Source organism: Saccopteryx leptura, chromosome 10 (genome assembly GCF_036850995.1).
Source record: "Saccopteryx leptura isolate mSacLep1 chromosome 10, mSacLep1_pri_phased_curated, whole genome shotgun sequence".
NCBI lineage: Eukaryota > Metazoa > Chordata > Mammalia > Chiroptera > Emballonuridae > Saccopteryx > Saccopteryx leptura.
This window is the reverse complement of record NC_089512.1, coordinates 73,930,079-73,954,590: the sequence shown is the minus strand read 5'-3', so window position 1 is coordinate 73,954,590 and position 24,512 is coordinate 73,930,079. Positions and strand designations below refer to the sequence as shown.

Genomic DNA, 24,512 nt, shown 5'->3' with positions numbered 1-24,512 from the left:
CCTTCTGAATGAAAGCGAAGCCCACTGAGCTCACCACAGTGTAAAGCAGGGGTGACTGCTGGCATGCTCCGTCCAGCCTGCCACCTGCTTTTGTAGGGCCCACATGTCAAGAATGGTGTTAATGTTTTTAAATGATTAAGAAGAAACAAATCAAAAATAATACTTCTTGACATGTGAAAATTTTACAGAATTTTAACTTCATTGGATCAGAGCCACATTCATCCATTTACCTAGTATCTAGAGCTGCTAGTGTGCCACAGTGTCAGGGCTGAGAGCTGCGACAGTCACCTTACTTCCACTGCTACTGAGCACACTTCAGACCACAGTGACACTTTCAGTCGTCTCGAGTGCCATTGCATTGCAGTATCACAACACTGTTTCATTATCAGTGTGACCATTGTGTCAAAACAAGAAAAGTAGACTCTGAATGTTACACTTTTAAGGTACAGTGCTGTGTGGGTTATTCTTATATCAAACTCAGAGGGCAAAGCACTGGGGGTGCCACACAATGATGTCAGCTGTGCTGGAAGAGGACAGTCCACACCCACGTCGCCAGACCCAGCTGTAGCCCAGTATCTGCCACTCACAGGAAAGCAATGGCCAGAAGTTCAGAAAACTATGAAAGAACATCTCACCATAGGATCATTTCTTCACAAAAATAAAAATGAGTAAAAGTAAATGAAATGAATAAGTGAGTTTCCAACTGGCTCATCTGTTAGTCAAGCAATGGAAACAGTTTACCCATGGTAAGTTCTGAAATTTTGTTTTATTGCAACAGATGAAGAAATATGTCCAGAGAAAATAAACCTGTTTAAGACTATTATCCTTTTGGCAAAAACAGTTACTTGAAAAGTTAATGACATTCGCAGCAAAATTAACCAACCAATGAAAGAAGAGGCAAATAATTTCAAGTGGTTTTCTTTCGCTCTCATGAACTGACAGATCCTATGGGTGCTATTCAGTTGTTTACTGGAGGAGACAGTGCCGAGTCGGATGTGACTAAATAATTCTCCTCTATAAAGAGTCTGTGTGGGACAAATTTGGGCAAGCACATTTCAAAGAAGTTGAGAAGCACAAGTGGAAAGCAACAGGGTGAAACCTGTAAGCTGGGCTGACAACTGATAGTGGAAAAAAAATATTTGGGAGCAGAAAAATCTTTGATTGATCAGATACCCAAAGCTTATGAAATGTCAGATGTTCAAAGCTTATGATGACTCACTGCATTATCCACCAGTCAGGGCTTTGTAGAAACTATTCGAGTCTCTAAGAGGGGTCTGGAACCAGCAGGGTTCATGATTAACTCCTTTGCTTTCATGAATGTAATTAACTATCATTGGTTTTGTAAATTTTTCATTAGATCTAGCAACTGAACACCCTGACTTGTCCTACCATCCAGCAGTTTGATGACTTGGCAGTGATTAAGCTTTATTGTGAATGTTTGAGATTGGGGCTAGGATGAAAATTTTTGGAACAAGAACTGCTCTCTATCACTGTAACTGAAGACTCCGTGGCTTTGAACACTTACTTTTGCTACAGACTTGACAGCATTTCTTAATGAATTGACCCTAAAATTATGGGGCAAAACTGCCACTTATAGGACAAACTCATACTGTGGTAAAGTCACTTCAGGAACAACTAATACTGTTTGAAACATAAGTAACAAGAGGCCATTTTACAATCATTCCATTCTGTTAAGTTAAAACAAGAAGCCACGTCTCTGTCTCTGTCCCACATACGTTTGTAGTAGAGATACTATCTATGTTTTTGGAGCTCGGGCCGCAGTCTAGCAGTGTTGTCTAGACTTTGATGTAAGTGGGAAGAGAGTTTCGAACTTCAACACCCACTTAACAAGGCAGTTGAGGAGGTGTGTCTCCCCTTCACTGGCAGGTGATTGACCCACAACGTGAAGACGTGCTAACAGACAGAGAGAAAAGTCTAACAGAATTCCATAGTGCTTGCCAAGCATAAACATGCTTATTACAATTACATAATTGCAGACTGCATCAGAGCTGGCAATGCCTACTGGTGTAAGAAAAACATTTATATAAAGATGATCTCACTTCTGATCAGCGTTTACAGGTAAATATTTATAACTAATATTGAGAATAGGGAACATTAATTAAGCAAAATGTTACCCTCTCACTATTCCATTCTTCTCTTCAGTATATCTACATTAAATAATATAATGAATTATTATCATTTTAAATTTAATCAATAAGAATTTTGTGGAAATTTTTTTTAACTTTTGTCATATAAATACATATATAATATCATTGATTTTTGTCTGTCGGCCGGCAAAGTCTAAAATATTTACTGTCTGGTCCTTCAAAGAAAAAGTTTTCTAGCCCTTAATCTAAAGTTTTGTGTGGTCTCTCAGACACCATTGTTTCCCTCTACCCTTCCCCACATCTCTGAATTTCTTTGGGTTGTTTTTCTGACATTCCCTTTACAACACAGGGCCTTTGCACATGTCATTCCTCTACCTGGAACTCTCTTTCTCTCCCTCGCCCTCTCTGTGTGCACTGGGCTACCCCAACTCTTGACTAGTAAATTCTTCAGAACTCAGCCCACAGGCCACTTCCTCTTAGATATCTTCTTGACTCAGTTACCTGCTACACAGCACCCGGTAAAATTAGGTAATTCTTTCTTTATATCTGTCTTCCTGCCAGAATGTAAGCCCCACGATGGCAAGGCAATGAATGTCCTGTTAAAATCTAAGGGTCTCTGGAATTTAGCCCAGTGGGGCAAAACTAGGTCTACAGTTGTTCGTATGGAAGACAATACAATAATTAATAAATAATAATATAAGAATAAACTGTGTTTCACCTACCCACAGCTCTAAACTTACTTTTGCCTTACCCTTTATGGCTCAGAGTGATACTAAAGACAAAGTTTTGAATGAATGAATGAATGAATGAAGCTGAAGTTCACGTTTCTTTTTGACTTGCAATTCAGAATGCTCTGCTGGTTAGTTTTCCTAACATTTGACCATGCAATGAAGCACTCCTTGTTTAGTATATGTGCTGCCAAAGCGAGCACGAAGCGCTCCTTGTTTAATTGTGGCATTGGATCCAACTGTGTAAATGCACCATGGCACGGTGGAGACCCCCCCACCCCTCCTCTCTTGCACAATGTTTGACATTTTAGATGGTTCCTATCTTCTACTATTGGGAATGACACTGTGATGGACCATATTTGTGACTGCATTTTAGGATATTTTTGGGCTATAATCCCAGATCCAGGTCAAAGGGCATCAAGATATCATTCTTACGGCCAAGCTAGGAAAGTCTCTTGAAAATAACATCTTATTTTTCTAATAAGACGTGCTGGCTTTCCTAAGTCCCATGGAACCTCCCCTTTTGTGCTTATTAGAAAAAGAACTCTGGCCCTGGCCGGTTGGCTCAGTGGTAGAGCGTTGGCCTGGCGTGCAGGAGTCCCGGGTTCGATTCCCGACCAGGGCACACAGGAGAAGCGCCCATCTGCTTCTCCACCCCTCTCCCTCTCCTTCCTCTCTGTCTATCTCTTCCCCTCCCGCAGCCAAGGCTCCATTGGAGCAAAGTTTGCCCGGCGCTGAGGATGGCTCTGTGGCCTCTGCCTCAGGCACTAGAATGGCTCTAATTGCAGCAGAGCGATGCCCCAGATGGGCAGAGCATCGCCCCCTGGTGGGCATGCCGGGTGGATCCCGGTCGGGCGCATGCAGGAGTCTGTCTGACTGCCTCCCTGTTTCCAATTTAAGAAAAATACAAAAAAAGAAAAAAAAAAGAAAAAGAACTCTGCCAATTTAACAAATAAGGAAAACAAAATAGTTTCTCTCTCTTTTTAATTTGCATGCCTCAGATTATGAGTAAGATTGAGCTGGGAGTTTTCTGTCACCTTAATGGTCCTGGTTTTAAGGGGCCATGTTAGTTTCGGAGCTAGTCTGACACCACCAACTAGATTTAATGACAGAACAGCCTTCTAGCCAGGAACCTTCCTCCCAGGCTGAAGTATTGGTCTGGTGGTCTTTTAAGGATGTCAACATGTTACAGATGTCTTCTGTCTCCTCAAAGCTTATGCTTTACCTAAACTCTCTCCGCTTGTAAAGTGCTTAGCCCAGTACTTAGCCTAACATTCGTGCTCAATAAATATTAGCTATTTTTATCATAGAGGCATATTTTATCTGTTGATCTCTATCATTGCCTGTTTTCAAGGAGATGAGGAATAGTCTGGGTAATTATAAAATAGCTGATAATGACATTGTAATTTTCATGTTATTTCATTCATTGGGACTCTGTTGATTTGATTTAGGTAAAAGCTGACCCAAAACTTATTTTTATTACAGAACAGCAACAACAACAACAACAACAAAACACATTGAGAAAATGCATGGCATAGACATGATCGTCATGGAAACAGTGCCTATTTCAGAGAAAAAGATCTGTCTACGGCCATACCACCCTGAACGGCCCGGTCTCGGAAGCTAAGCAGGGTCGGGCCTGGTTTGTACTTGGATGAGAGAAAAAGATCTGTTTTCCAGCATTTGAGAAGTACCCTCTTCACCTACAATAAAACAGTAATTATAAATCATTTTTATTTTTTCATTAAAGCAAGTGAGGTTTTCTGAAAATAAAGCCCACAAATCTTTCAATGAATATTTTGTTGGCCAGCCTGGTTTGGGCTCTTACATGTAATTAAGATGAATGACTCTCTGCTCCACTAAGAATAGTTTAGATTTCAGACTCTTTCTTAATTTCTGTTTTCTCCCTCAGCACAAAAGGGGAGGTTCCATGGGACTTAGGAAAGCCAGCACATCTTGGCCTAAAGAGTGCTTATTTACATTTCTTCGCAGTGTGCTGGTGGAGAAATAGCCCATCAAGCACGGCATGTGTGTACACTTTTGCAATGCAGTCCTAGATAGTTACGGACATATGAATATACATTTAAACACTGCCTAGTTTCTATAGGAATGCACAGAATAAGAAGTCCGTATATATAAGATCTAATTTTACTGGTTTGGTCTGCAGTACGACCTTTACACTTGGTGGACAGCTGGATTCTCATAAATGAAGTACGGCTCAGAAGGCAGTCTGTGGTGCCTATGGCAGACTTGACTCTGTGCCAGGGACAGACATATCTACCTCCTGTTGCCTCCACTGCACTGGCTGTAAAGGAACGGAATGGTCAGCGCTGAGCTCATCTCCTCCATGGCGGTACACCTTCCACTCATTTTTAATTTCCAAACAATTCTTTAGTTCACAGCTCTCCCCTCAGCACAAGGAGTGTCAGGGAGGCTCTGGGGCGAGGCTGCCCGGTCTTAGAAACACAAGCCTCCAGCCCCACAAGTCCCCAGGCGCTCAAAGACCTGAGGGTGCCTCTCCTATTCAGCCTGCAGTGAAGCGACTGTCTCTGAAGTCCATTCCAGAGCCCCCTTCCTGGACAGAGGGCCACACAGCTGCTCTGAGAGCAGCACCGGCTGCAGGGCACTGCTGGGGGGGGGGGGGGCTGAGGGCCGGGTTGGATCCTGGACAGCCATGTGTGAGCATACACAGAATTATACTGCGCAGGAGTTCAGATTTCAACATCTCTCCTATCTGATCTGGGCCATGTCCCCTTTCTGTCCATCTGTCCTTGACACACAAGCAGAGCAGAAATATATTATCCCCTGAGCCATGCAGGTACAGCTGAAACGTCTGCCTAGGAGTTCACCCCTCGGCCAAGGGGTGGGGAGCCCCACAGGCCCCACTCCTGGGAGGGGTGGGAGCCCACATGGACAAACCATGTGGGTACCAGCTGGGTCCAGGCTCAGCCTTGGCTCAGATGGCAGTTCCCTGCCTTCCATTCTTTATCTGAAGCAAGACCTGCTTCCTCTGTCACCTTGACCAATGTCTACAACCAATGGCAAGCCACAGGGCTGTGGGAATGTTGGAACATTAATAGCTAATACCAATAGTCGGCCTGCTAATTCCCCCGACATGCAAACAGCTTTGCATTCCGATCTTATTAGTAAACACCATGGGACCAGGGCCACCAATATCCCTACCATATAAAGAAATCGAGTCCCCCAAGAAAACTGGTCCAACATGGCAGAGCTAAGAGAGCGCGTGCTCAGGTGATCTGAGTTAGCAGTCTGCGTGCTCCAGAGCCAAGGTCTGTGGCCATGTCAGCACCGAGGGCTGGACTGCTGCTGGTGGGGACCACAGGTTCCACCACCAAATCATCACACACTTACCCTCCACCCACTTTCTCAGATTACCCTCTGAGAAGCTGATGAGAAGGCTGGAGGAATGGGATTTAATGCATGTAAAGTGCCCAATAAATAGTAGCTATTGCAACTACAAAATAATTCTTTTTGTTAGTTAAGAATATGAGAATTTGCATTACACATACAGCAGCCAACAGTGACTTGACAGAGACTTGTGTGTGCCAGTTTAGTTCCTACGGGCGAGACAGCATCTCTGCTCTCCAAGTAGCTCTGGTGACTGAGTTTCACCCGGAATGACTGGAATCTTCCTTTAGTTTTGCTTGGGGAAAATGTTTTATTGCCAACCAGGTTTGGAAAATTGAGGTTTTCGTTGTTTTTCCCTCTGCAGCTTCCAGTAGAAAAGTGAAGGAAAACGAGGAATGACGATTTGAGAGCACACTCAACGCAGGGCTGTTTGGAGAGGACTGTGACCTCTGGTGAGCCCGTCCCTCAGGGGCAGGATGGGGAAGATGGCGGTGGGAGGAGGGCACAGAGCACATTCCCCGAAGGTTGTTGCACAGGACAGTGCTTGTTTGCATCAATTAAAAGGTGCAAGTTTGAAAAGGAGGTTGGTTCTGTGGTTGGTTTAACTTAACATCAGCGGTCCTCAAAGTATGGTCCCAGGCCAGGGGCATCAACATCACCTAGGACATTGTTGGAAGTGTCCATTTTGGGGCCCTTCCCATGGCTGTGTCTCAGTCAGTCCTGGAGGGGGCGCTGCTGCAGGCTCAGGTTTTACAACCACTGATTTAGGGGAATGCTGGTTTGAACAAAGTCATAAAAATTCCCATCTTCTATACTTTATCCCAAACTCTAATATTCAAATGTGATTTTTCAAGAAAAAAATAAATAAAATATAATTTTCCTTCCAAGTACCTTTGGCTGTGGAGGCCTATTTTCATGGATATCCCTAGGGGATGGGGCTCTGTGGACCACAGACAGCGTAGCAGGTCAGAGACAAAGAGCTGCATCTCAGGGGGCTGCCTGCAGCTTGATATTCTCAGGCCTGGCTCCAGGGGAGGAGTAAGCAATGCTTCACACACCCTGGAGATTAATTTTGAGCTCAGGCTCTCTGAGCTGTCATAAAACACCAAGATTTAGAAAAGAAAAAAAAAAAAAATGCTGACAGGCAAATGTGGAACCAACTCCCTCTGGCACAGAGAAACTTCCCCCAAGGCCTGGGGAACAGCCAGATGATGTTGGCCCAGGTAGTAATCATTATCTCCACAAGGTGGAGCTCCTGGCTGTAATTATTTTTAGTTCAGCAAGTAAAACTTCAATATTGACTCTGGCTGCCAAAGAACTGAAATTTATGTTACAGTTTAGAGATGGCTTCCTACATAATCACACTTCCTGTCTGACCATATTTTGAGAAGTTATGTTTTTGTCCCTCTTGGTCACTGAAACAATGTATGGACCCTGGAGGGCAGGGGTAGGGAAGTGCAGTACAATTTCACGGCACATTCTGAAGAACACGTGTATTGTCTCTCAGCTGTCCCCTATTCCTTTCCGTGAAAGCAAAAATATAAAATGATTAATTTATAAGCAATCAACCAGATTAGAGAGAGTTGATTGGCTTAGGGACAAGGAGTGAGTTTTTTTAACAGACACAGATACAACCCTGGCATCTTAAATCAAGGGATGAGGAAACTGGGATTTTCCTGGGAAGTTGCAACCAGATGTTTCTTTTTCTTCTGGGGGAGAGGGACAGATTGATCTGCTTCTTTATAGTCTGATCTTGATAGAGTTTAGCAAATAAAAATACAAGAATCCCAGGCAGAGGTGAATTTCAGATAAACAACAAATATGTTTTAGAATGTGTGTCATGTGATATTTAAGACATAGTCAAAAATGTTCCTTGTTTATTTGCGGAGCAGCTGTGTTAGGCTGCTCACTGGTTTACTGGCTGCAAGCTCTTTTTGCCTGATTAGTGACTAAGCACGTGGCACTGCTTATATAAGGCATGGCCTATATAAGGCTGTCGGTGCTTGCACTCAGGGGGTTTGTAGACTGCCTTGCCCACCACTGTGAGGGGCCTTTTTGCTGTTTGTTTGCCTGAGAAGTGGTTTTCCCTGCCTGTGTGCTTGTGTGCCCTTGTGAGACTTTATTAAACGGAATGGCTTAACACTTTCCTGCTCTGCAGTTTTTCTACCATCTGCCCCAATCCAATGTGCATTATTACATTATTTAAAATTCAAAAGTAACTGGGGATCTTGTAATGTGTCTGGCAACCCTACTTTGGTCTTTCCAGTTCTCCTTTTTCTGTCCTTGCCTCACATTCCTAAGGGGACCCTGAGCAGGGGTCACAGGTGAGCTGGGATGGTGCAGTCCTGGGGCCAGATTCTTATAAGTGTCTCACTTGTCCACAGCTCGGGCTCCTGGCCCACTTCTCAGAACTCCGAGGGAAACGGTGAAGGGCGGTGGTTCCTGCCCTTCCTGAACATTGGAATGCACTTCTGCTTCAGGGATTCCCTATCAGTGACTGGCAGGGCCAGGGCATAAGCATTTTAAACTTTCCCAGGTGATTCCAACATGCACCCAGACTGAGGTCTGGGCTCTTCATGCTGTTCCCTGGTAACAGCCACCTGGCGACTTTGTCCAGGTGCAGAGGCTCTGAGGCCCCGGAAACTGCATCCTCAACAGGCCCTCAGGTGGTCCTGATGCCCCACCTGCATGTGCTGCAACTTGAGTAGCCAGATTTTAGAGCACATAGTGTCTTTCTTTCCAGAAATTTCACCGATGTTATCCTTTGCTGTCAGCCCCGTTTATATGTATTTCAAGTTTTCTTCAACATTCATTCCCCTAGTTCATAAAAGTGAACTCCATGTTGGCTAACTGCAAGGAATCCGGTGCGCACACTCCCTCCTAGGCTTCTCGCTGCTCTCGGCTCCCTGGCCCAGCTCCTTCCAAGGACCCTGCGTGCCCAGGCTCATGGCTCCAGGAAGAACTCACCAGTAGTGACACAGGGTCTCTCCCTTCCGCTCACCTATACACTCTTCACCTTTGCTTTAGTTCCTACATTTTCTGACACTTTGTAAAATGGTTTGAGGAAGTGGGACAGAACATTTGCACCGCTGCAGAGAATGAGGGGAGGGAGGGAAAGTGCAAGGAAGAGAGAACAAATCCCATCCCTCAGCTGTCCAGCAACCTTACCGGTGACTTCTTAATGTTGGAGACGGCGTAGTTCCCTTGTGATATCCATCTGGCAGATTCGGTTAAGGAAAGGCCTGTTCCGTAAAGGTTGATGCTAAAACGACCCTGGAAAAATAGCCAACGAAAAAGATCTTTAGTCCATGTGCCAACATCCCCAACAAAGGTCATACAACAAAAGGTTACTTGGAAGGGAGACGGGTAGTAATTAATAAACGATAGATACTAATTATTGAGGGTTTTTTTGGAGGGTGGGGTGGGGGCATAGGTCAGGGCCAGGAATTTTACAGGTATCGTCTCATCCATCTCCGCGAGACCTCTATGAAAGTTTTCTTTACAGATGGGGAAACTGAGGCCCAGCAAAGGCGATTAACTCCTTCAGGATGGAGTGCGAGTCCAACTCACATTTTCCTGACTTCAAAGTCTTTGCTCTCAACCTAACACAGCAATCCTGATGTTGCTCATAATTATCAGATTCCTTCAGTAACAAAATGCCACAGCCTAATTGTTCTAACAAGATCTTGCTGCCAAAGCTTCCTGGGCTCCAGCTCCCTGCGGCGCGGGGCACTCCGCGTACTAAGCACAGCAGGGCGAGACTTCAAAGGGGAGGCGCGCATCCGAGATGGCCAGCAGGGCGCGCGCGTGGCCGGCTCCAGGACCCTGGGACGCGCCGCCCCTCCCGGCCCGAAAACCCTCGCCTCCTAGGCCGCTCTGGGGCTCCTTTGGAAACGTGGCCTGGCTGTTTCCATATTATTTCTAAGGAGGCGGTGCAACAGAGATTCTCTCTCCCTTTCCCCATCTTTCTCTGTCTTCTCCCTCGCTCTTTCAAAATGACTCTGCAGAGACACCCGCCATACTCCCTCCTGGAGGTTTTTACCCCATACGGGCAGTCTCGGAGTTACAACGTTCCGCACAAGCACGCTCAGTGTGAATGCTTCCCCTCTGCACCTCACAACCGAGTCCTTGTCGAAAGGCTTTAATAAGCAAGGCGGCCCTGAGCTGGGACGCATAGCCAATCAGCCCTAAGTGAAAGCTCAGTTCTGTCACCGGCAGCGAGAACCCGGGGCGCATTCTTTGGCCTCTCAGAACCGCGGGGTCTTCTGTGAAACGTAAGGTAACGAGAGCCCTGTTCTCTGGGGCAGTAAGCGAGCCACCGCGGGGCTGCAGGGCCGTGAGGGGCGGGCTCGCTCCTCTGACGGGGCTGCCAGTAAGTCCAGGCTGCATTCCCTTTAGATTTGTGACATCAGCCAGGCCACAGGGCCAGTCTCCATTTAATGGGTCCTGATATGCAAATTAACTTTATCTGATCTAACCTGTGAATAAGAGGGGGTTAGATAGAAGGCGTAATATACCAAACTCATTATCTGCCAGAGAGTAACTGATATTTTTAAACGTGTTCTGGAAATTATTCTATGACAGCACTCGACAGTGTTGGTGGTGGTTCATTTTCAGCAGCCTCAATACCCAGGTGTCCCTGACTGTGGCCTACTGGGGCACAGACACCCCTTGCCCTGCTACCTCCATAATGGCTTCAGTGAGATCACCCATGAGGTCACTCCCCTATGTCTCCATTATCCCTGCCCTGAGGGGGCATCCACCCCCTCCCCAATGCTAGGGCCACACTGTTGCCAAGGACCCCTCTCATTTCTATCTCCCCACCTTGCTTCTCAGGCACACCACCTGCTCCACCTGCACTGCAGAAGGTAGACTGGATCTGCTCAGATGTCAGTTCTTAGAAGGTCCAGGCTGCTGACCTGGCTTCTAGCCTAACAGCCCCTGACCTGGGTGTCCAGTGTCAGCACCCCCCCCCCCCCCCCACACACACACAGATCTGCCCTTCCCTAGCAGGTGACACACTGCGTTGTAACACATCTTCCTCCTTCCTCCTTCTCTGATTCAGGGAACTGTATGATCAGTAAGTGTCCTAGCTGACAATCAGCATTCTAAAGGTTGAGTATGGACAGAGGGGTGAAGACCACTTGTTCTGGATAGCTCTAGTCTGGCACATCTTTGCCCCAAAGGCCTTATCTTCAGGGTGTAAAGGGCATGCTAGGTTTATCTACAGCCTTCTGTCGCTGATTAAAAAGAGAAAAAGTAATTATGAGTCACACGTACACTGAATGACCCAGAAAGATTTGGGGAAGATGTGCGTTGCACAGAGATTTTGTTCTCTGCTCGGACAAGAGTGAACACTGCAGAAATTTTGCCTGGAAACAAGATCAGCCAGGCAACTACATCTTTCATTTGTACTCAGACACCTGGGGTGACATCCAGCCTCTACGCTGTGTGAGTCTGACAAATTACACAACCCATCTACACCTCAGTGTCCCCATCTGTAACCAGAGGACGTTTTCATAGGATGCCCTGGGGAGTAAATGCGAGGCTGACTTAGAGACCCGGAGCATGCAGCCTAAAGCCTAGTGCATGCTCAGTAAGTGCTACTCAGACCAGCATCACAAAAATGGACAATAATGCTGTATCTACTGTGATCAGGATTTTCTTTAAAAAAGATATTCTGCCCTATAACTTCAGGTGAGGGTTCTTGAGAAACCCACCCCTACTGAGAAATAAATGCCCAAAGCCACAGCCATGGAGCAGAGGAAGAAGCAGACTGTCAGAGAGCCCGTCCTCCTGCTTTGATTTCTGTGCAGTCACCAGGTCGGAGGCTACAGCATCGAACAGCTCCCTCAGTCGGGCCTTCCTGGGGCAACTGACATGACACATTCACATCTCTCCTCTTTACAGTCGGTGCTCAATGCAAGTCTAAGGAAAAAAATTCTTCATCCAGTACAGTTTGAAGAATGGGTTGGAAAAAATACAAATGAGCTTCTCACTGGCTTTGGGTTTTCTCTCAGTACTGCTTTAGTGTGAAGATTTAGCAAATCAATCCGTTCATTTGTCTCTGAATGATCAAAATAAATGAATGCAAATTAACTCATTTACTTAAGCTTCTCCAAAGATGTCTATGTAGAAAGGAAAGGACCCTGACCAATTTGAAAAAGGTAGGACAGGGCCAATCTATTAGCTGTTAAAATGCAACCCTTACCAATGGAGTGTTTGAAGTCATCAACTGCTCTAAAGAAACTACACTTCAATGTTTTCAATTCCTGGGTCATGGAGAAAAGGTCCTTTTTTACCACTATGTCCTTTGTTTATTTTCTTTCTCCCCTGAGAGCTTCCTTTTCACTTCTCTAAGACATTTAGCAAAGCTTTCTAAAGCTTGGGGCTGAGAAAACACTTCCTTGAAAGAAAATTCAGATGTGTTTGTCTTCTGATGGCCCCTGTGGCTGGGCAGGCACAGATCTACCCTGGGGTTCGGAAGGCATTGCCCAGTCCCAACCCCCAGACCTTCAAGGGGCACAGACAGATTGGAAAATTCCAGACACACAGTTTAACAACAGCCTTGTGAAGACCTCATGAAAACCAAAGGAAAACGGGGCCCAGGTCCTCCTGTCCGGAACCACCACACTCAGCAATTTTCAACTGATGTGCCACAAGAATTTTTAAAACATGCAATACTTGACTATTTGGTCAGGGGCACTGACCTCTTTCCCTTAAGTTGTCAAATTAAAAATGACAACAGCCAACACAACAATAGCTGTCTGGTGTGAATGAATCAAAAGCATACTTATTTTTTTTGTCATAATCAGCAAAAAATATATTTTTTGGTGTGCTGCAGAATTTTAGTCATTAGTTTACGCGTGCCATGAGGTGAAACAGATTGAATAATTCTGACCTGACTCATTGCCTGTCCTGACTTCTCAGTGAAGAAGCTTCTTGCAAAGACTGAGTGTTGTTTTACCAAATTAGCCCGGCACCTGCCACACCTCTAAAGAGGCCAGAAAGTGTGGAGCTGTGGAGTGCGCAGGAGGACTGCTGGCCAGCGAGTGCTGAGGAGCGAATACAGTGGAAGAGGATAAATCTGTACTGCTTGGTTTGAACCCTGCATGGTTTATATATCTGAAGTCAGGGTGAGAGCTTTTCTATAGCACATAATTGGCGAGGATTTTTTTTTCTCTTTATAAAAGTTGCACTTTATTTTTTAAAAAAATTTTAATTTATTGTGTTTACATGGATTCAAGTGTCCCATTGAATATAACTCCCTCACCCCACACCCCTGTGTCCCTTTTTATATCCCCTTTGCATCCCTCCCCCCAGCTTCCCCTTCTCTTCCCTCTAGGATTTGCTGTCCTGTTATCTATATCTCTGTGTTATGTATTTATAATTTCACTAATCCCTTCACCTTCTCTGATCCCATCCGCTCATCCCCCTTCCCTCTGACAGCTGTCCCTCTGCTCCCTGTGACCCCGCCTCTGCCTCTATTCCATTCCTCAGTTCACTTTGTTCATTAGATGCCACATATATGTGAGATCATACAATATTTTTCCTTCTCTGCCTGATAATGGTGTGTCGGAGTACACTTGGACTCGCTTTTGAAAGCTAATTGTATCTCTTCCCAGCTCTCCATTTAGTGACATAATGTTGATGGCTTATAATTAGTTGTGAGGGTGAGGGAAAGATATTTACACCATGGAAATAGGCAAATGCTACAAAGCAGGGCTGTTTATTCCTTTCTCTTGGAGAGTCAGTCATTAAACATTTACCAGCATGTCACTGACTTCATAATATTAATTTTATTAGCCACCATCTTTTGGTTAATCAAGCCATTTGCTATCCAACATCTAATTTGTTTCTAATTTTTACTGTTGTAATAGATGCATTTTGCTGAATGCAGACGTTTGACATGTAGCTACAACCATTTCCTTAAGAAGCATTCCTCTCAAGAGGAAAGCACTGCAAAATTATGGGTATAATGTTAATAAGAAAAACTTAATTATTCATTATTTCTGTTTTCCCTCTATTCAGGGCAATGTGTTTGGCTCTTTGAGCTGTCTTTAACCACTCCTATGATTAACGCTCACAGAAGTGTGAGCATTTGAGGGGCTCTCGATGCAGGGCCCAAGTGCTCCCGGAGCAGGGACAGAGCCGCCCAGGGTCCCGGGGACAGGCTCCCGCACGTACCTGTGGGCACTTGGAGGCGCTGTAGCAGTCCCCAGCAGTGGCAAAAGGCACAGGATGCCCTTCGTTTGTCCTTGCAAACTGTAAGTCAGTGGCTGCGAGGTTTGGAGAAGGGTTAAAGGCAGATGAGAAGTGGCCATAGGAGAAAGAAGTAGGGAAGGATCAGGATACAGCAAGGAAAAAGAAGGGAAGAAGAATGGTCAGGGAAATGATGAGGAGTTGGAGAGGAAAAAAAAACAAAGTATGATTAGTGAGCAAATGGATCCAGATGGGCCTTGGCTTTTTCCTCATTATACTGTGGTTCTAAGAGTGTCTCCCTGGGTTTTACCAGCCCTGACTGTCTCCTCACAGCATGGAAGCCAAAGAGGGATTCAAGATGCTTTGGAATCAATTCCTATATAAATAAATATGTGAAACTCCTTGCTTAAGCGTCATGAAACGGGACGACTGTGACCTCCCTGCCACGCCTCTGGGCTGCAGGACGAGGAAGGGAGGCAGGACAGCATCCCCACCTACCTCGATTTCTTTCCTGAGGCACCCCTGTCCTCCCGTGGCCTAGGCACTATTATTGCCAAAATGTGGAGCAATTAGGACCCACATCTTGAAAGTATTAATGACAGTTTCTCAAGTTTGCGGCTAACTTGTAAATTTTTTTTTTAAAGAAGCCAGTAAAAACAGCGCTAGTGTTTTCAGGGTCTGGTGGCTCCCGAGACCGGCCCTGCGCACGCAGGAGGGTCAGGACTCCCTGAGAAGCTGCAGAAGCCGCTGCTGCTGAGACCGGAGGCCAGAGGCAGCTTTGACCTTCCTGCTTTGCTTTTCTGGAATCCTTCTGCAGTCCCCCACATTCTGGTGGGAGGGAGGTCTGAGTCCCCTGGTCCTACAGGAAAGGGCCCTGGCGGGCACCCTGGATCTTAGCTGGGGGGTGGGGGGTCATTTCTCGGTGAGAAACTGCAGACCCTCTGCCTTTGGCCCTAATCAGTCTACCTAAGAGCAATTAAAAATACCTTGGTACAAATCAAGTATAATGTACCTCAAGAGGAAAGCACTGCAAAATTATGGGTATAATGTTAATAAGGAAAACTTAATTATTCATTATTTCTGTTTTCCCTCTATTCAGGGGAATGTATTTGGCTATTTGAGCTGTCTTTAACCACTCCTATGATTAATGTCCTTACAAAAATGCAGTGTTGGCCAGAGTATAAAATCAGCCCAGGCACAGTACAGCTTAAAAATAAAAAGGAAAAAAGGGAATTCTGTGCACCGTTTTTCTTGTGTAAACCAACAGTCAGATGAAAGGAGTTTTATGCCCATGTATGTGTGCCCGTGCCACACGAATCTCAGTTTTGGGGTTTGTATCAGCTATTTCTTCTCCCTCAGAAACTTTTGCTACCATCCTGCTATTCCCACACAGGTACCCTGTGCCTGGCTAACTCCTACTTGACATCAAGCCCTCAATTTTTTAAAATTATTAATTTATTTTTAAGTGAGAGGAGGGGAGATAGTGAGAGAGTCTCCCGCATGTACCCCGACTGGGATCCACTCAGCGACCCCTGTCTGGGGCCAATGTTCTGCCCATCTAGGGCCGATGCTTGCAACTGAGCTATTCTTAGTGCTTGAGATGGGGCTCCACAGAGCCATCCTCAGCACCTGGACTGACGAGCTCGAATCAATTGAGCCATGGCTGCGGGAGGGGAAGAGAGAGATAGAGAAAAAAGAGGAGAGGGGAGAAGAAAATGGTCACCTCTGCTGTGTTCCCTGACCGGGAATTGAACCTGGGACATCCACATGCCAGGTCAATGCTCTACCACTGAGCCAACTGGCCAGGACCAAGGCCTCAATTTTGATGTCCTATTTTGGGGATGCTCCCTGACTTCGCCACTGCAATGGGGCCCCTTTAATATGCTTCCATCTTCTCCATTCATTCATTCATTCATCCATTCACTCATTCATCACACAGCGGAGGGTGGCACCGCCCTGTGCCAGGCTCTCTCCAGGCCAGGTCACAGCAGGGAACAGCGAGGAGCAACCTCAGCCTCAACCAGCCTCCTCCTCCTTCGCTCCTCAGTGCTTCGCCGCAGCCACCATGCTAACTGAATGGGACTAATGAATGTATTCCCACACGACACCCCACTGAACTCACTTATTATCTGCATGGTGCTCAAGTCTAGTCTGATTTTCTGGAAGCTGGAAAAGCCAGCCGCTGTGTAGTCCTTCCGACACTGGCAGTCATCGCGTCGGCTCCCGTTATAGGGACATTCCGTTGGGTTGTGCAGCCTAAATTACAGAGAGAATGTTCTGGTGAAGATGGGAAAGCACTTTCAGGGACCTCAGGAGTTGGGGTTCCCCTGGGCCTGAGCTCTCCTACCTGTACCCATAAACCTCGGAGAAGTTCTCAGAGTCGCTGTGAACCAGTGTCATATACTCTTTGGGGTGGTCAGACTGCATCCCTGCGCAGAATATCTGAAAGGCAGACCGGAAACAACTGGGGGGCAGGTCAGAAATAGGTGGGGAGAACCGGGGTCACTCAGTCGAAAGGCAGTGGGGCAGGAAGGACTGATGCCTGATGCTCACCTTCAGGGGCTTTCCTGTGACGGTCAGGAAGTACTCACCGTCTTCAGCGACACCGTTCACTCTTTTCACTTCCTTGCAGCTCTGGGGTAACTTACCTAGAAGACATGAGAGGTAGAATGGCGTGTGATGTCCCCAGGGGGGCCGTGTCTCCTGAGGAGTGAATTTACTGTTCACACTAAAGCTCTTTGGTAAATGGGAGAATGTCTTTAGAATAAATTTTGTATTTGTCAATGGGCAGGCAAACAAATGAACAGAGAAACACCGTTCTTCATGCTCCTGACAGATGGCTTAATTTGGCCAACTTACAGTTATAGATGTTATGGCAGGATTTCCTCTCTTCTGGCTTCAAGTCAATGGGACATAAGTGGCTGGGCTGGTCCTCATTGGTTAAACACTGCACAGACCTGTGCCTCACGCCAGCGCCACAGGACACTGAGCACTACAAGGCAGAGCAGAGTCAGTGATGTGGCCATTGACCCCAGGAGGCTCCCATTGCTGGGTCATGGTGCTCAGGGCCTGACGGTATGTACAGGGAGTCATTTCAGACCCTCTGTTGCTGACATAAATAACTGACATATTGAGCACTTACTATGGACCCATTCTGTGCTGAGCTTTATATAGACAAATTTATGTATACCTACCTACCTACATATTTACATATGTATTCATATATCTATATCTATATCATCTATAGCTATATATAATCTCATTTAAGCTTTACAATAACCCTAAAATGGTATTTCCATTATTCTGTTTTTACAGAGGGGAGATTAAGGCTCAAATGTTAAGAAATTTGTTCAAGGTCATGGTGGAGCCAGGTCCAAGGCTAACCACTTTCAACTGGTCCTATACTTTTGCCCGATCACTTAGTGACACTTAGTGATAAGGAGCTGGGAGGGGCACTGTGGTGACTTCCCAGGGCTGCTCCAGTTTAAAATATTCTCACTAGTGCCCCTAACACAATGAAGGATTCCCAACACAGGACTAGAATACACAGACTTCTTAGCAGTAGAAGCAACAACTAACACTTCTGAAACTCTTATTAAGTGACAAATATCTAGGTGCTGTTTAATTTTAAATTGTGGCCCCGGCCAGTTGGCTCAGTGGTAGAGTATCAGTCTGGCATGTGGAAGTCCCAGGTTCGATTCTCAGTCAGGGCACACAGGAGAGGCGCCCATCTGCTTCTCCACCCCTCCCCCTCTTGCTTCCCTCTCTCTCTCTTCCCCTCCTGCAGCCAAGGCTCAACTGGAGTGAATTGGCCCCAGGTGCTAAGGATGGCTCCCTGGCCTCTGCCTCAGGCGCTAAGAAGAACTTGGTTGCTGAGCAACAGAGCAATGCCCCAGATGGACAGAGCATCACCCCATAGGGGGCTTTCTGGGTGGATCTCGGTCAGGGTGCATGTGGGAGTCTGTCTCTGCCTCCCCTCCTCTCACTAAATTAAAAAAAAATAAATAATTTTAAATTGTGGAAAATATATGCAACTCAAAATGTATCATTATAACATAAGTGCTTTTTCTCTATTAACCCCTATCATCTTGACAACTACCCATTTTGCAGAGGAGAGAACTGAGACCCTGAAGTTCTGCACTTGCCCAAGGTCATTCGACTGGGAAGTGACCAAAGCAGGCATCAGACAGAGGCTGCCTGGCTTCAGAACGAGGCACTGAACACTGGCCAGCCAGTCCCACTGCCCAACCAGCCCATTTCAAGATGCTGACTGCTTCTTCTCACCAGGTCTCTTGAGGGAGAACGACCTGGGGTTGTCAGGCAGGATGTGTTTAAGGGGGCTTTCGATCCCAAAGCTTTACTACTTGATGACTCAGTGATCTACTTACGCTCCCCCAGTTGCCCACTCTCCAGGCGGCCGACACAGGGCACTCCCTCAGGTAGCAGGGGTAGACGCTGGGGGGCTGGGTGCCCGGGCAGTTGGTGGCGGTTTGGTGGCTATACTCATAATTCTCCTTCCCAGTGTAAATCTCGCTACAGGAGACGAGCCTTTGCTTGTAGCCCTTGCCACAGGTTACTGAGCACTAAGGAGACAGGGGTGAGGGGAAAGTTTGGAGCAGGCCCTGGGGGAAGCCACAACAAACCCCTGCCCTCCACTGCATGCCACACCTGGGCCATGCTGCGGAAGGCTCTCAGTTTATTAGCTTCACACATTTCCAGCATACAGGAGACAGGCAACCCTATGCAACGTTTTCTGAGCCTAGTGCTCCCACTACCGCTCCACAGAGGCTGGGGCACCTCAAGTCTCTTCTCTGGATTTCAAAGGGGGAGATGAGGGCATGTGGGTGTTGTGGGGGGAGATCCAGACGTCATTGGTTCAATTTACAACCTCCAAAACCCATGCACCGGCCGGCAAATCATGTTTTTCCAAACCTACAATGACCACATCAGATACTGACCCAGTGGCCTGGAGAGAGAGCCAAAGCCCATCTGAGTTGAGTGTGAAATCTCTCCCTCTCTCTCTCTGTCAGCCATTTAACCCTTTGCCCATAATTAGAATGTATTTAAAGATACATAAACTAGGCCCTGGCAGGTTGGCTCAGTGGTAGAGCATTGGCCTGGCGTGCAGGAGTCCCGGTTCCGATTCCTGGCCAGGGCACACAGGAGAAGCACCCATCTGCTTCTCCACCCCTCCCCCTCTCCTTCCTCTCTGTCTCTCTCTTCCCCTCCCGCAGCCGAGGCTCCATTGGAGCAAGGTTGGCCCGGGCACTGAGGATGGCTCTGTGGCCTCTGCCTCAGGTGCTAGAATGGTTGCAACAGAGCGACACCCCAGATGGGCAGAGCATTGCCCCCTGGTGGGCGTTCTGAGTGGATCCCGGTCGGGCGCATGTGGGAGTCTGCTGACTGCCTATTTTTTTATAAAAAAATAAAAAATAAAAATAAAGAAAAAAATTAAAGATACACAAAGATACACAAAAGGAGAAGAAACAAATATATTACTAGTGTCCCAGTTTGTTTCTGTGATGGGCCATCTAATTGGTTCTTTATTTTATAATCTATTCAACTTCTCCTGCTAACTAAGTATTTTATATATTATTTAAAAATAAAGCTGATTTAAAAAATTTAGTTTTTATGATATTTTTAGTTCAAGTCATCAAATAACTGGTCATCCTCCATGACAGTGCCACAAAACTTAAGGTGGAATATGAAGATTCTTGAGAGCAAAGGCTCTCTGAGGAGAGCCAGACTACGCCCGAGAGAGCAGGCAGCTTGTGGTGTGTGATGCTTTTCTGGGCTAAGGGACCAAAGCTTCCATTAGTTCTTACTACAAAAAGCCGTAATGTTGCCCTTTCCTAACGTCTTCTGAGCTTTGTTACATTAAGCCACGTGGCTTTCCTTTCCTGAAACTTGTCCAGGGAGCAGGCTTTCCTTGAAGATATCCCAGAGGCAGGAAAGGAACAGGCCCAGGCAGAGGCACGCAGAGCAGTCCTTCCAGCTGGCTCAAGACCTGTACACACTCTGCGTCCGTTTCTTCCTTCTTTGGCTGTTGCTGTTCAAGTGCCCGAAGACCCAGCTGACACCAGGTCAGGAGAGGGAGGCTAGTCTGAGGAGTTTCACAAACGCTCTGTCCAAGCTGTGGGGATTTCAGAGCGTCTACCCCAGCGCCGGTGTGCAGTGACCTCAGTCTGTACAAATTTCATCAAGGCTGTGCGTCTGAGAAGGCAAGTATGCAAACTTGACCCCCACCACGCAGAAGCCAAAGCAGCTCAGTGGCTGTGACTGTGGTGACGCAGGGGCAGATAAGCATTTGCTGATGGAGCTGAGCCCAAATACAGTCAGGTTTTATTTGGAAACCTCCACATCGCTGACAAGACTCTGGAAAGAACACACACGGCCTCTGGCTTCCTCCATCCATTGCAGACCACAGTTCCGAAGTACAGGAGGCTCATCTCCAGGGAGGGAGAGCAGTGTGTCCTCAGTCAATGGGCTGAGCACAGAAAGGAGCACCGAGAGTCCCAGGTAACAGGGCTCTTCTAGAGGGAATTCTGGTCCCGTCCCTTTGGCATCATTCCACTTTTAGGGTCCCTTCCCCATGTTCCTTGTATCTGTGTGAAAGTCCTGTCTCCAGCCCTCTAAACTTTGTCAGTATAGCTGCATATTTTTTCAATCTGTGATACAATTTGCAGATGTGTGGAAGGCTTTTATTTATTTTTAAACCTTCTCGCTATCTCATCTTTTCGGGTTAAGATTAAGGTTTTATTAAAGCTATAGTAGTAACATGACTCAAGTCTTAGAAAGAGACCAAAACTTTTTTAGCAGAATGCCCACATCACACCAAGGACTGGCAGAGGGAACAGGGCCTGTCCTGTGCCCGACAGGAGGGTTAGCAGCATCCTGGCCTCTAGTGGCTGCCAGGGGCATCCCACTCCCCCAAGTTGTGACAACTAAAAATGCCTCCAGACATTGCCAAATGTCCTCTGGGAGGAAAGGGAGACAAAATGACCGAGAAAGATGGAGAGGCAGAGTTAGAAAAGTCTTCAGGACCACCTCTAGTACAGAAACAATTCAACGCTCAACACACTTAAACACTTGAAGAGACCTGATTCAGCAGCTCCTCTACTCTGAACGGGCACTTCCCTTTCACATCTCTAAATTCTTCTGGGCAAATGGCACCTGGTTTTGATGTTACAGATCGTTCAGTACTTGAAAATACCATGAGGTTTGAAATTAGTATAATCACACTATTGTTACTATTGCTGGGTTATATAATAAAAAGTATCCAGGAGGAGAGAAGAAAGGATAGATACTTCAGACTCCTTGTCTGTTATGGAAAATTACTTTGTTACTCTGGATCAGAGGTTGTTAAACGGGTAACCAACATCTGGCCCAAGAATATGTTTGGCATGCCCCACACAATGTTTTTAACAAATAATTTGTTTCCATATTTTTAAATTAGGAGACCTCACATAAAATTCCAGATTTTTGTCCTCTCTTGAGAAGTCAGGTTTCCATGAGACTGGACCCACATTTGCAAATGGCCTCAGCCAGACTGGGAGAGAGCCTGTCTCATTACACACCATGTGCTGGTTTTTCCCTGCCTTCACCTTTCTCTACTGTCTCCCTGACACTAAAACCTTTTCTTACACTTCACTCTCTTCAGGCATGGAGAGGCATCTTAAAAATTTGCAGCCTCTGTCTTAACTTCTTCAAAAATCATTGAACAGGACATCAAGGTGAATCACAAAACAGAGTTGAGGGCCCTGGCTGGTTGGCTCAGTGATAGAGCGTCGGCCTGGCGTGCAGGAGTCCCGGGTTCGATTCCCGGCTAGGGCACACAGGAGAAGCGTCCATCTGCTTCTCCACCCCTCCCCCCCTCCTTCCTCTGTGTCTCTCTTCCCCTCCCGCAGCCAAGGCTCCATTGGAGCAAAGTTGGCCCGGGCGCTGAGGATGGCTCCGTGGCCTCTGCCCCAGGTGCTAGAATGGCTCTGATTGCAACAGAGCAACGCCCCAGATGGGCAGAGCATTGCCCCCTGGTGGGCGTGCCAGGTGGATCCTAGTCGGGCACATGCAGGAGTCTGTCTGACTGCCTCCCCGTTTTCAACTTCAGAAAAATACAAAAATAAAACCCCCCCAAAAAACAGAGTTGAGAGGAGCTCAGACAACCTTGTGCACCTCCCCCAATATGCACAGATGGGACTGTGGTGGAGAAGGCTGAGGGACTTGTCAGAACTCAGAGCTCAGGGGCAGAACTGGCAGGTGCACGAGTCTCCCACAGTCCTGCCTCATCACTTTGTTTTTCTCAGGCCACTGTTGACCTGAAGGCGGTAACACAATCCCCAGGATGTACCTCCGACCATTCTCCTGTGATCCAGATGTACTCGCAGGGTTGCAAGCGACAGCTCTCGTGGTCAGCAGGCCGCTTGTTCCTGTCGCAGTGCACGCTGGGAACCTTGCTGCCACCCTCCTGCACGCACGTCACCCTGCGGGACCTGGAGCCTTCGCCACAGCTCTTGGTGCACTGTACAGACAAAGAATGAGTGTTGACATGAAAGAATAATAGAATAATAGTATCCTGTTACATATATGATACCTGGTATCTATTATATATGGAAGAGTAGTATCCTGTTGTAATTACTTGCTCTCCTGTCTATAGCACCTTTAAGACTGAGATCTCTGCAGGCTGGTGTCATCAGAGAACTCATTCCTGCAACACCACTCCTGGCGCAGCAAGAAACTCTCAGTGAGTGGCTGTGTGAATGCAGGAAGGGGTCAGGAATGAATGAATTTCAGCTCTGGAAAGGACCTGAAGTTCTATTTAATTCAATCACCCACTCAAGCATGGAATCTTTTCAAAACTATGGCCAAATGGTTTTCAAACTATTATTTAGTCACTTCCTCTTGAGTTAGGAAGGTCATTACCTGTCCAAGTGGCCTATTTCACCTTAACACACAGAACTACATGTATCTCTGCAGGTTCCAGACTCTTGTCCTAGTGGTCAATTCTAGGGCAGCATGAAGGACAAATTTCATTTCTCATCAATGATTCCCCTTCAAGGATTTGAGTAGAGTTTTCCTGTGGCCCCTAAAGCCCTTTCTTCTCCAGGTGAACTGCTCTCATCCTTGGTCATTCAGTAAATCTTCATCACGTTTCTACTAAGTGTCAGGCCCTGGGGTAGGTCCTGGGTGAACATGAGTGGGCACAGATAGCACAGCCTGGCTCTCAGACAGGAGCAAGTGTTTTAGTAGCAAAGACAGATGTTAAAGACCAAGGGGTAGGGAGCAAGAGTGCATTTGCTATGACCTCCACTTTTCAGATGAATGAATTGGGATTTAGACAACCTAAGTCACTTGTCCCTGGTCATGCATCTCTTTGTGCGGTAGGAGGGACTAATATATTTATTCCCATGAGCTAAGTGAGAAAAACAGAAGCTGGTATGTTTTGTCCTAGTATGATCTATCTCTACACTGTCCACTTAAGCTTGGGGCCAATTTAACTCAAAATTCTTTCCTGAGAAAATTGGATGGATACATGCAGAAAAAAATAAAATAAAAATCAATAAATGAAAGAAACAAAGGAAGGAAGAAACTACTACATCACCTTCTTATACCATATACATTAGTAAACTCAAAGTAGATTAAAAACTTAAATCTAAGAACTCCAAACCATAGAACACCTAGAAGAAAACATAGGCAGCAAAATCTCTCACATTTCTCTTAGCAATTTTTTTTTTCTGATATATTTTCTTGGGCAAAGGAAACAAAAGAAAAAATAAACAAAAGGGATTATATCAAACTAAAAAGTTTTTGTATGGCCAAGAAAACTGACAACAAAACAAAAAGACAACCTATTGAATGGAAGAAGACATTTGCTAATGACATAGCTGATAAGGGGCTAAAATTAAAAATTGATAAAGAACTCGTATAGCTCAACACCAGAAATACAAACAGGACCATTTGAAAATGGGCAGAGGGGCCCTGGCCAGTTGGCCCAGTGGTAGAGCATCGGCCAAGCCTGTTAATGTCCAAGGTTTGATTCCCAGTCAGGGCACACAGAAGAAGCAACCATCTGCTTCTCCACCCCTCCCCCTATCTGTTCTCTCTCTGT

The 24,512-nt window shown here is 46.3% G+C and overlaps 1 protein-coding gene across 1 annotated transcript in view; it reads right to left on the bottom strand.

Moving 5' to 3' along the window:
• The window catches only part of ADAMTS9 (ADAM metallopeptidase with thrombospondin type 1 motif 9), a 177,490-nt gene that overhangs the window by 4,296 nt on the left and 148,682 nt on the right, over window positions 1-24,512 (bottom strand). The window contains exons 31-38 of the mRNA XM_066350504.1: window positions 22,755-22,925; window positions 18,796-18,990; window positions 17,267-17,399; window positions 16,961-17,055; window positions 16,755-16,849; window positions 16,530-16,663; window positions 14,393-14,484; window positions 9,374-9,478 (exon numbers count right to left, since the gene is read on the bottom strand). Coding sequence (XP_066206601.1) covers window positions 9,374-9,478; window positions 14,393-14,484; window positions 16,530-16,663; window positions 16,755-16,849; window positions 16,961-17,055; window positions 17,267-17,399; window positions 18,796-18,990; window positions 22,755-22,925 — 1,020 coding nt within the window. The remainder of the gene's footprint in view (window positions 1-9,373; window positions 9,479-14,392; window positions 14,485-16,529; window positions 16,664-16,754; window positions 16,850-16,960; window positions 17,056-17,266; window positions 17,400-18,795; window positions 18,991-22,754; window positions 22,926-24,512) is intronic.